The 12,997-nt window shown below is 40.8% G+C and overlaps 1 protein-coding gene across 1 annotated transcript; it reads left to right on the top strand.

The window, feature by feature from the left end:
- The first annotated feature begins 10,116 nt into the window (after positions 1 to 10,116).
- LOC147603655 (uncharacterized) lies at positions 10,117 to 12,686 on the top strand. Its single transcript, XM_086795998.1, has one exon. It carries the CDS (start codon positions 10,600 to 10,602, stop codon positions 12,346 to 12,348), a length of 1,749 nt encoding a protein of 582 aa, XP_086652124.1. The 5' UTR covers positions 10,117 to 10,599; the 3' UTR covers positions 12,349 to 12,686.
- The last annotated feature ends 311 nt before the right edge of the window (positions 12,687 to 12,997 follow it).

Below are 12,997 nucleotides of genomic sequence, written 5' to 3'. Positions count from 1 at the left end.
TAATTATGATTAATGTTTTAAAAAATTCATTTTAAGAGAATTTCTCACGGAAAAAAGAAGAAAAAATCAGATTTGAGAGGCGGAGAGAGTCCCACGCACACGGGAGAGCATCTCATGCATCAACACGCTGTCCCCTACTGAATTTCAGTAGAAAATTGACAGAAATTTGATCGCATTCCCGTGGAAAAAACCTGCAAAAATGTATAAAAATACATTTTTAATCATAAAAATGCTCAAAAAATTCCTAAAAATTTAGGAAAAATTTCTAAAAATTCTAGAAATTTAGGGAATCCATTCTTCCAAAAATATCCACCATAAAATATGTGGTTTTTTTGTAAAAAGTTCCATTAATGCTTGATTTTAACCATAAAAAATAGGAAAAAATAGCATTAAACTCACGGAATTCCCCTGCAACGTCGATTCGTCCATTGAATTGTAGTAACACACGTTCCAATCACCATATCGATGATCCACGTGCAATTCATCAACACAAATCAATAAAATAATATTTTTATTAGTAAATATTAAAATTTACTTCAAAAAAAATCAACAACAATTAACTAGAGATTGCTCTGATACCACTGTTAAAACCCTAAGATCTCTCTAGATAATTGTTATGCATAAACGTGTATAAATCAGGCATAAACTCAACCACCCAACCACCCCCAAGCCCAAGGGAAACACTCTTGAATCATAAATGAAATACATCATACCTCTACCTTGATGTCCCATACCATCAAGAGGTATAATTCCAATCCAATAGCATGTAGCTATAGTGTGAAATGATAGATGAGTAGATATGGACCTCTACACAAGAGACCATAGCATAAGCCTCCAAGCCTCCAAGCCCCCATGAGTGTGCCCCATTCCCCTATTATATAGGAGGGCCCTCAAGTGACTCTTGACTTTCCATTCCCCATGTGTGACCCTTGGATGCCTGACCCTAACCTTAATCCTTAAGGTTAGTCCTAACCCATGCTCCACTAGAGCTTGTTTCCATGCTCCCATGCTCACAAGCCTAATGTGGGTTAGCCTCCTAGTATATGCACACATAATGTGCATATAACATAGTACACATAATGTACATATAACAAGATGTCTTTGATGAGATGAGTAGCTGGTATGCACCAACAGAGCGAAGGCAACAAAAGATGTAAATGTAAGAAGTGCTAATTCTACACCACATGTAGAGCAGCAACAATCACAGCAGCTGCTTAGTGGACCTGGAGAGTCCTCTAGCAATGGATCCAGTGTTGGTTCATGGTCAAGTAGGTTGAGGACAGATGTAGGTACACATGTATCACACAAAGGGAAGGAAAAGATAGATCAACCTTTTGTGCTTGATCTGTCAGCAGATCACTCATATGTGGATAGTGACTCTAGTGGCTCTGAGTAGAGCCTTGATGAGGAGCTTGGCATTCCGTCTGTGGTTACTCCTGGTGTAAGGAGAACCAGGGCTATTTTGAGGACACCTAGAATATAGGTCTATGAGGGTTAGGTACCCTGTTGACAGGTTGAAATATGATGGATATACAGTCCATCATTATGCTTACATGGTTAAATCAATATAGGAGTTAGAGCCCACTTGTTTTGAGCGGACACTTGGAAATAAAAAATTGGGAAGATGCTATGAATGAAGAGATGGCAGCATTGGATGCAAATGCAACATGAGAGTTAGTGCCTTTGCCTACTAAGAAAAAGAAGGCAATTGGATATAAGTGGGTGTATAAGGTCAAGCATAACACAGATGGTTTAGTGAGCAGGTACAAAGCGAGGTTGGTTGCCAAGGGCTATGCGCAAACCTATAGCATTGACTATGAGGAGACATTCAACCCGGTTGGAAGAATGGCAACTGTGAGAGCTGTCATTGCTATGGCTACAGTAAACGATTAGTCTTTACATTAGATGGATGTAAAGAATGCCTTCTTGCATGGTGATTTGCAAGAAGAAGTATACATGATGCAGCCACCAAGTTATGAGAGTGATGCAACCTAGATTTTGTGTGTAGATTATGCAAAGCCCTGTATGGCTTGAAGCAGGCACCAAGAGCATGGTTAAACAAGACCAGGGAGTATCTTGTCACCATTGGATTTCAAACATCCAATGTAGATTTTTTACTTTATGTGAAAAAGACAGATAGAGGGATTATGCTGTTAGTCATTTATGTGGATGACTTAATTACACTGGTGATAGTGATGCTGTTAGTCATTTATGTGGATGACTTAATTACACTGGTGATAGTGATGCTGACATACATGATGTCAGGAGGCTTTTGAAGTAAAAGTTTGAGATGAAAGATTTGGGTGAGCTGTGATATTTCTTGGGAATAGAGATGGTGAGATCACCTCATGGCATTTTGTTATGGCTTAGACATGTTGTCCAAGTATGGCATTTTGTTATGGCTTAGACATGTTGTCCAAGTATGGTATGACAGGCTATAAGCTTATTTCAGTGTCATTGGAGAAGAACACAAAGCTTTCCACAGATACAGGTGAGATTTTGTTATGGCTTAGACATGTTGTCCAAGTATGGCATTTTGTTATGGCTTAGACATGTTGTCCAAGTATGGCTTAGACATGTTGTCCAAGTATGGTATGACAGGCTGTAAGCTTATTTCAGTGTCATTGGAGAAGAACACAAAGCTTTCCACAGATACAGGTGAGATTTTGGAGGACCCCACTACGTACATGCGCATAGTGGGTAGCTTGATCTACATGACCATTACTAGGCTAGGCTTAAGCTATGTCATTGGACTTGTGAGCTAGTTTATGCAGGCCCCTAGGAAGCCACACTTGGATGTGGCTAGACGGATTCTCAGGTACATAAAGTTCACAGTTGATTATGGACTTTTCTATGAGGCTGGTACAGAGATATAGCTACATGGGTACACAGATACTCATTGGGCTGGTAGTGTTGTAGATAGGAGGTATACTAGTGGCTTTATGTTTTGATTTGGGAGTGCTGTTATGAGTTGGAGCAATAAGAAGTAACCAACAATTGCTTTACTAAGTATAGAGGCAGAGTACAGGGGTGTTGTTATGGGGCAGCTTGTGAGGTAGCCTAGTTTTAAAAGCTACTTGGTGATATCGGTGACCTCGTGAATAGGGCAGCTATCATATACTGTGACAACATAAGCTACATGGGTACACAGATACTCATTGGGTTGGTAGTGTCGTAGACATGAGGTATACCAATGGCTTTATGTTTTCATTTGGGAGTGCTGTTGTGAGTTGGAGTAATAAGAAGTAACCAACAGTTGCTTTACCCGACTACAAAGGCAAAGTACAGGGATGCTGCTATGACAACTTTTGAGGTAGCCTGGTTTCAGAAGCTACTTGGTGATTTGGGTGAGCCCGTGAATAAGACAGTTATCATATATTGTGACAACATAAGTAGCATACAGCTAGCCAGTGACCCAATATACCATGCTAGAACAAAGCACATTGAGGTGCATTATCACTTTGTGAGGAAGAAGGTTCTAGTAGGTGATGTAGATTTGGCATATGTTAGCATAGAAGATCAGGTGCTAGTGTGCTCAAAGTAATAATCTTTGATGCTAAATTTTCTTGAAGCTCGTGTCTGTACCCCCTTTTTGAAGGCTTTGACTATGAAGCTTATGAAATTTATAATAAGCTTTTGTTAAAGCTAAGGCTTAAATTGTCCAAAAGCTTGAAAATGTGAGACTATAGAGTTTTCAAATAGTAAAAGTTCAAAACTTTCAAAGCTTTTAAGATTAGAAGCTTTTGAATGTAAAACTTTAACCCTTTTGAAAACCTTCTTTTTGCCATGACGAAAATTTTGCTTGAGGTTTGCTATGTTTGTTGTGAGCTTTGAGGGTATACAATACTAAATCTTTTATGAAATTTTGGTTAAGGAGAAGAAAAATTTGAGAATTTTTGAGTAAAAGACTTTACATACTTTTAAGTTTAAGCTTTACACACACACACACATATATATATATATATATATGGTAGAGAACTTATAAGCATTGTTAAGATTTTGAGAAAAGGGCGAAATCTTTTAAAGGAAAGCTTTTAGAAAATCTTTTGATTACTAAAGCTTAAAGCTTTTAAGCTTTTTTTAAAAAAAATTAAAAAAAAGGAGAAAAACTTTAGGGTTTTAAGGTTGAAAACCTTTTTAGTCTTTTAAATAATAAGGCTTTTTTTTTTGGGAAAGCTTGAGTTATGGAAAGGAACGCGCGGCAGGGCCCGTGAAGAAGGTAGGCGACGGCGACCAGTACGAGGAGATAAGAAGGCGGAAAAAAAAAAAAAAAAGATAATCAGGTCAGCAGAGAAAATTTCAAAAATAATAAGTCCACTTCTTTTGTAGCCCCTTGCCCATCCACTTCCGTGATAGCTATGCTTCCTGAGAAAAAAAAAAGTGGTATTTAAAAAGTGGGAAGTGGTTTTTGGGAAAAAGGTGACAAGGATTTGTAGCCCTTGATTTAGATTCCATCCAATGGTTCACAACATTCCCATAAACAATTTAACCCTTTTGCCCAAAGGTTTCTTAAGCTTTGCTTTCTTTACTCTTTCCATTTTTGTGAGCTCCTTTCTTTGTCCAAAGTATTTCTACCTTTCATGCAGGCTTTTTTGCAGGCCTTTCTTTTTCTCGTGATAATTCTTCTTTGATTTATTGAAGCTTTAGTAATCCCCAAAAATCAAACCTTTGGCCTTCTTTGCTCCAAATAATTGCGTAACCTTGTTTTTGAGTTTTTCTTTAAAAATCCTTCTCTTTGAGTGGTCCCCAAATTTCTAATACCGCTGTCAGGATCTTTATGGACACTTGGAGAAGGAATTCTAATTCTCAACATAAAAATTAGAGCATAACATATATTTTCACAAATTAAAGGCATAAACCTTAATAAACAAAACTAAATAAACAAAGAGAGATGGATAATAGAGTACAGATCACCATCAAAGATTCGGTTGAATCTCCCCTAGATGAGTGTGATCCTTGTACCACTCACCCATATTTATATGTATTAGAAAAGGCTTGTTTTTCAAAAAGATAAAAAAAACAAAGCACAAGTGCTTTTGAGTTTTTGAGCGTAAAAGCTCTACAAAAATATAGTGAGCAATAGTATAAAGTTTTGGGCTTACCAAACATATAAAATACTATTTGATATGTACAAAGGTATGGGACCTTAGATTTACAAAAATGTTGATGCCTAAATATGAAACCATAAAAGGTATTCACATGTCTTCCAAAATATCTCATAGTGATCCAACACATGTTTCATCCACAATTAACACATAATAATCCGCCACTAAATCATCACCTTTATCCAAAATAATATCAGTTAGTGCTGCACATAGCTCATTAAACACATTAATCTTGACCATATCATAATAGTGCACACAGCTAATTAAACACATTAATCCTAGTAGACATCATACCAGCGCACACAACTAATTAAACACATTAATCCTAGTAGATGATATAAATACAAGGCGCATCCAAAATAGAATATGCCGAAATAAAATAATGGGTGTATCCATAGAGGTTATGATTAACATTAAAATAAAATAAAAATAGAATATCTTGAAATAAAATAATGGGTGTACCCATAGAGGTTATGACTAACATTAAAATAGGAAAAACACTATGGATGATAACTGACATTAGAGGAGATACCCTAAACTAACCTATATGGGTATAGGGGGATTGGATCTTAGGGAGATGGGCAGCCAATGATGGGGCTGCTCACTTGGTCTTCAACATAATCAGGTTTTTCTACTGTGGGAGATATGGAATACCAGAAATTGCATAGTCTTTTAGAAAGAAACCATTATTGGGGTGGATGTGACAGAGTTGATGCATAAATGTACATACATGTGTTGGTCTGTATATTATGTGAACAAGCTGAATAAGGATGAGATGGCACAGCTAATTCAGGCCTTGCAAATTGGCATAGCTTGACCTTTATATCTACTAGGGTGACTCTTATGCATACTAGGTAAACCTAACACGTTCTTCTCTTGTTTTAGGGTTGTACAAGGCTAGATGTGACTTTGAAATTTGGGCCAAAAACAAAGAGGTGGTATCTAAAAGAGAAGCAAACTATCTACACCTATGTTGCATTTATTGAAAACTAGGCTAGTAGTAAAAGTGTGGACAAAAAAAGGTGATGTCTTAGAGAGATAATCTCCCAAAGGGTGCACAATTGAAGCTATGATTGAAGCATGTATACAACTAGGATATCAAACTTCCTGGGAGCAGTCCTCTTTTGTGTTGGAAGATGAAAGGTGGAGTAGGGGGTGTGACGGGGTCTCAAATGTGGACACTTCAGTGATAGTAAGGTTAGCTTGACAAATAGGGCACCACACTAGTTCCCTCTTAGGGTAGAGATGGGGTTGACCAAATTGATCCCGGTTCTCCAATGTTGGGTCATTTGTTGCGTTAATGCAGTGGGCCAGCTGTTTGAATATATAGGTTGCTTGCATGCTTCTATATATATTTATGTATTTTCTATGCTTGTTTCGATTTTTTTCTCTTCCTTGCATTCTTATTTGTAGGTGTATCCAAATCTATGGATGCACCTCCCAGGAGGAGAGAAATATCTAGAGTTTCCAAACCTGTCAAAGTTAAGGACTTTGAGGTTTCTATCACTCTCGGTGTTGGAAGCACTGATGTTGACATTCCTTCTGGGCTCCTATTTGTAATTTCATAAGGAATGAATGCACGAAGGTCCTACTGACTACATTGGAGAAGGGCGGCACTATGAACCACTTGCATTGTCAAATCGTGGTCAAGATGCGAGCATCTTCTCTCATTGCTATCAGTAATGCACTGAAGTCCTACGTGTAAGCTGGATGGTGGGCTTGTCATGTGTCATGCTCTTTGTCAAGTGAAGATGCATACCTTCGAGGGCATGTTGGGCTATTGCATGAAGGATATGCACAAACTGCACTTGAGAGTTTTTGCCCATACTGAGGCAGAACTTTGTATGGATAGCATGGTCAAGGTGATCTGAAAAACCGAGTCTGCTTGACTTCTCTCAACATCTTTGAGAGGGCATTTGTGTTCATGAAGAACTTCCTTCCGAACTGAGTGTCAGCAACTCTAGGAGTGACTTTGCTCAAGATGATATGCATGCACGGGGAAGTTCTTTCCCTCTGCCTCGTGGGTTGTTCCTCATACATGAAATGGCATGAGCTTAGCTAAGGCAAGAGCCGTCTAGAAGTGCATGAAAGATCCTGAAAGTGATGATCTATCAGACATTCACAAGGTTTTCTTCCACGACAACTATATCGAGGGAGAGCGAGCACGTTACTTTTTGCATGGATCTCATCCCAGTAACACCGAAGTGGCAGAGATGAATCCAGTTGAAATGGAAGATGAGGAAGAGAAGATCCAGGAGTTTCTTCGGGCTATAACTGAACAACAAGAATACACTCCTGTTGCACCCCCTTTAGATCTCAGTTGCAGTTTTATAAATTTTCAAATATTTGTATATATTTCCTTGCCTGTATTTTGTATCTGAATCCAGCCATGTGTTGTGGCTATTTAACAGCTGTAAATATCGGTGCCAAAATGTAAACCAAATATGCAAATAATAAAGTGAAATATTTATATATATTTTCTTTTTGTATTTTTTTGTGTTTCCAAAAGCATGATACGATTAGTGACGTATTGTCGATATGTCAATATGACGAGCACATGTGAATATGATAATACCTTAGAGTGTTAATTCCAATAACCCAAGGTGTACAACCTTAGGTCATTCGATTAATTAGTGCCCGTCGTCGTCGCAAGCGGGCACTAATTAATCGATTAATTAGTGCCCGCCGTCGCAAGCGGGCACTAATTAATCGATATGTCACTGTGAGCGAATATGTCACAGCCTTTACCAATTCTTTCCCACAAGCGGGCACTAATTCTTTCCCACAAGCGGGCACTAATTAATCGATATGTCACTTCTGTGACCAAAGATGTCACAGCCTTTACCAATTCTTTCCCATGTTTATAATCTCTATTATATTTGGCGTGCCTGATTTACGTGCTTAATGGGCCAAGTTGGTATTATTTGGAGTTTATTTAACCACCTTTTCACCCTTGTAAATTACCAAGTAAAATGGCTTTTAAACGTGCAATTGTACTAAATAATATGATACATTCAAAGAATCTCAATGTTATATGAATAATTTAATCTTTTTTAAAAATTATGGCGATTAAGAATTTATAACATAGTTGAAGTTTACCCTCACCAAAATGTAAGTAGTGTGATCGAATTCTTGAAAATAAAGTATATCAATAAAACTTCGTAGTAGCTCAACGCACTTTATGATCTCTTTCTTTAATTTACACAATTCAAACTGAAACATATAATGTATTCATGAACTTATATATTATTACATCACATGCAAGTAAGCATTTCCACATGCCTCACCTCAACTTTCATGTTTTGACATGCACCAAGCCAATATTGCACTTCGACTTCAATCCCAACACGAGATACTTCTACCAAAGATAGCAATTGCAAGTTGTATTATCAATTATGCACATCAGTAACAATGATCACTATTGAGGTTATCATTGAAAAGAGCTTTTCTCTAATGGCAATTTAAGTGCATGGATTGTGCATAGACTTGTTCAAAATATAATAACCCAAAAGTCATAGCGTAGAGCAATTTGTCAAAACTTCCATTGTCACAAATATTGTAGTTTGTAGCCCTTAAATTTGAGGATCTAGGGACTGTAGAACCACTCTTTAAAGCACCACAATTTGCTCAATGAAACCGCCCTTCACATGTTGAGTTCATTTTGCTCATCCACATCAACATCTTGGGGATGGGCAATGGGGACTATGTAACCTAGCATTTAGGCACGGCAATTGTGTGTATCTAACACCCTTCTTGACAGGTAAAGCCTTCATTTAAGGCTTGACCGATAAATCCCCCTTTCAAGGGTATTGTAATTTGTAGCCCTTAAATTTGGGGGTTCAGGTAAGATTTCATCTTATTTTAAAACATAATAGACAGGCGATGATAGGAAATCACATTATGGACATTGAATCTCCTTATCAACATTATTGGAGCGTCTTTGGTGTTGAAAAACACGCCGGGGTTTGAGAGAGAGATATTGCTGAAATTTGAAGCCTTCAAAGGGCATCAAAGCCCTTCAAACCTTCTAGAGAAGGCCACTTAGAAAATAGGGTTGCAAAAGAAGGCCACACAGGGTCACTATTTTGACAATTTCTCTACCCTCGACTATAAAAGGCACAGTGCATTTAAGAAGGGGGAGCATGGCATCGACGGCACGGAAGTCGGGCGAGCATCCCGAGGCATTTTTAACGCTCGAGATTTAAAAAAGCCCGAGTCTGCTCGAGCGTGCCCGAGTTCAACACAGTTCGCTCGCATTCAACTCGGGGCCGAGATTTGAACCTGCGCGAATGCTCTATCGCTTCGCTACATGCGTTTCGCAGGTCCATGGGCGCGTGACTTGCTTATAACCCAACCCCTGCTACCCGAGTTCGCCCCACGGGAATCAGATGGATGTTTGTGTTTCGTTTTGCGGGCCCGACTTCTGCTCCGTCTCGATGCCATGCTCCCCGATTCTGACTTTTGCGTTGTTGATGCCACGCTCCCCGCTTCTTAAATGCACTGTGCCTTGCATACTTGAGGGTAGGGTTGATTTTTGATGCCCGTAATGCACGTTTTTGGCCATTTTGAACATAATTAACTTCTAATTTTTTTGGAGAGACGTCAAAAATTACATTAAGAAGCTCAAAAACAGGTGATTATGGGAAAAGACCGTCAGTTTTGATGGGCAGGGCTACACGTGAAAAAGCGGACGAAGTCCCAGCCGGTGGTGTGGGTTTGATTCGTGCTCTCTACAGTGTTGCGCGTCTTGGAACTGGAGTTGGGTGTGTGAGTAATGTATATAAACCGGTGTTTCTTGCCAAAATTTTATTTTAAAAAAAGCAACCTTGCCTGAGGTGAGGGTGTGAGAAGGGCCAACACGTGTGGCATGTGAGAACAACGGTGCGGCTGGGCGAGTCCCCGGACCCCCAGTTCCCACGTGTGCAAACAACCCTCATTCTGAGCCTCTCGTACTCCACACCCCCGCCCTTTTTGCTCTTTTCTTTGACTTTGCGCCATCCATCAAAGTCTCTCCTGCCATGACGGCTTCTCTCACCAACCGTAATCTTCTTGCGAGCCACCGAAAACAATCATTTGTCCCCGTCCATGTCCAGTGTAGCCCGTGCGTGCTCAATTTGACTTGGTTTTGGCCTCTTCTGCAACCCATTTTGGGTCCTCATCATGTGCTCTCTGTGCCTGCTCGGATTTTGTAGTTGCCTGGCTTCAGATCTAGGGTTTTCTGAAGCTGCTCAGTGCTACTGGTTTTGAGGGCTTCCTCCAGCTGTGCAGCCGGACAGATGGTCCGGCCAAGCCCATTGACGCTACAGACAGGGAGTATCTGGTGAGGATCTAATGCTGAGTGAGTTTCATATGAAATCAGGTATGAGAGTACATAAAGGAACACTGTAGAGAGAGAGAGAGAGAAGGGCATATCTGTATCGAACACACACACACACACACACACACACACACACACACACAGGGAGAGTACACGTTTGCGCTAGTAGCTTCCAACATGGAGCACATAACCCCATCTAGCTCCAATGATGATAGTGGCAAGTACCCTATCCTTGGACACCCTCAGTTTATGCACATCACCCCTGCCCATCATCAGAACATGCCCTTGTTCCACCAATCTGAAGATAGTTTCTCCTTAGAGATAGTCACGTCGCCGCAGCAGGATCTTGGTCAGTGCACATCTCCAAACCAGCCCCTGCCACGTTCTCAGGCCGTCCCAAACCCCCCTTCTCACTCAGAGCCCCATAGAGGAGAAGCTGTAGATGCATTCTCGTCCAATTACAACAGTTATTTTGGATACACATCATCTGTTAATCAGAACTTTGGCTCTGATTATGTAAGCATCCCACAGAATGCTCTGGCTGTCTCCTGCGCTTCGCCAGAAGCTTTATTGCATGTCCTCTCATTGATTCAACATAAGTTACAGCAGTTGCAGGCCGTTGTGCAGCTGATGGTTCAGGGAGGCGGGCAACACGGTATGCCTCAGCGGCAGCAATCGCTAGCAGCAGGTGTTACGTCTATTATGTCACAGCTGTTTGCAGCCACTGCCGGTTTGCTGCAGCAGCCAGCCTGGTCATCAATCCCTGTTTCATCGCCTGCTCGGCAGTTCAACCAGACATTTGATCTGAGATCTGACAGTTTTCATGATGATGGAGTGAACAATTCTATTTCAGCGTCACTTGGAAGCTTCATGGGGAACACACATGAAAGCTTCTTCCCCCCAAGCAGCGGCTGCTCTACCTTGATGGGTGGGGTGGCAACAAGCTCAGCTATGAGAGTGGGCATGGGAGGCTCAGAAATGGGTGTAGCAACCAGAACAATGGATCAGAGACGTAAGGAGCAAGGTTTAATCTCTTCTTTTGGTGACCTTAGGAATCCTCTTGCCCCTGGAAAAATACACAGTAACACTGTTGAAACCGATTTTGCAAAGGGAAGTCCTGGTAGTGCAGTTGAAGCTGGTAACGGTCGTGGTATGGATGATATTGGGAATCGAAGGATGTTTTCATTGGAAGATCGTGGTTATACTAGTGTTTTGAGGGATGATGATGATGATGGCGAAGGCGAGAGCCTCCCACCGGGGTCATATGAGCTGGTGGAGATGGCTGCTGCTGAGATTCTTGCTGAGCATACTCATTTTTGTGAGATTTGTGGAAAAGGTTTTAAAAGGGATGCCAACTTAAGGATGCATATGCGTGGTCATGGCGACGAGTACAAGACCCATGCTGCCTTAGCAAGGCCTGACAAGACCACTCTTGATCCTCCAATGGTCAAGCTAAGGAGATACTCCTGCCCTTATGTGGGATGCAAAAGAAACAAGAAGCACCGGAAGTTCCATCCATTGAAAACTATGCTGTGTGTGAAGAATCACTACAGGCGGAGCCACTGCCCGAAGGCGCTGACCTGTAGCAAGTGCAAAGTGAAGAAATTCTCAGTTGTAGCAGATCTAAAAACCCATGAAAAGCATTGTGGTCGGGACAAGTGGCAGTGCTCATGTCGGACGACGTTTTCTCGGAAAGATAAGCTCTTAGGGCACATAAGTCTATTTGCTGGGCATACTCCTGCAGTTCCAATACATGAAGTGGAGAGTGGTATAGAATCCTCTAGAAGCTCTTTCTATCCCGGATGTGGAGAAGGTTTGGAAGGCTTAGCACACAACGAAGGAGTTTATCTGGGCACATCAGGGTCTGCCAATGTTGCTCAGGGAAGTGTCCCAGCAATAAAGTGTTGCTGTGATGGCTGGAAGTAGTCATGGGATGGAGATGCTGTGCGTCATTGAAGTTCTGCAACAGTGGCTGAAGTACATTCATTAGCGCTGCTGACCTCCCTGGGGGAGGGGTTTGCTCTTCAAGAATGTGAAAAATGTGGTTTCTGTAAGGATCCTTTGTAACTGCTACTCTCAAAGCTAATGCGAGCCTAGGCATAGGTAGGATATGGCTGTGACAATGATGGATTATTATGCTATCTCATGCATTTTTGTATACATGCACTGCTGAAATGGCAAAGTTTTATGTTGATGTGTGCCAAGACTTATCCTGATTTCAGTTGGCTTTTAGTGGGATTATATATATGTTTTTCATTGCATGCCATTCTTTTTTCTTGGGCGCGCGCGCACGCGTATTGTGCTGGATGCCATGTGATCCTTCTTTGATCCCTTCAATATCTCCTCATCTTCCTTCCACTTAAAGCAGTTCTTCATTTTGATCCCTTTGATTCTCCTCATCTTCCTTCCACTTCAAGCAGATCTTCATTAAATGCCCTTTTTCTTGCAGTAATAGCAAGACTTGGGGGCTTTCTTTTTCTTTTTCTTTGTCTCCTCAGTTGAGAAAGCTTCTGAAGTAGACCCATGGATGTCGACAACTTCTCCATTGCTTGGACCCTTAGATGCAACAACTCTC

This window comes from Cibotium barometz, chromosome 63 (genome assembly GCF_041138505.1).
Source record: "Cibotium barometz isolate CiBa-2024 chromosome 63, ASM4113850v1, whole genome shotgun sequence".
Taxonomy (NCBI): Eukaryota; Viridiplantae; Streptophyta; class Polypodiopsida; order Cyatheales; family Cibotiaceae; genus Cibotium; species Cibotium barometz.
The sequence above is the reverse complement of the archived record's forward strand: the minus strand, read 5'-3'. Positions and strand labels throughout refer to the sequence as shown.

What these genes read in the sequence shown, in the direction of transcription:
- LOC147603655 (XM_086795998.1), top strand. Translation starts at nt 10,600, where the DNA reads ATGGAGCACATAACCCCATCTAGCTCCAATGATGATAGTGGCAAGTAC.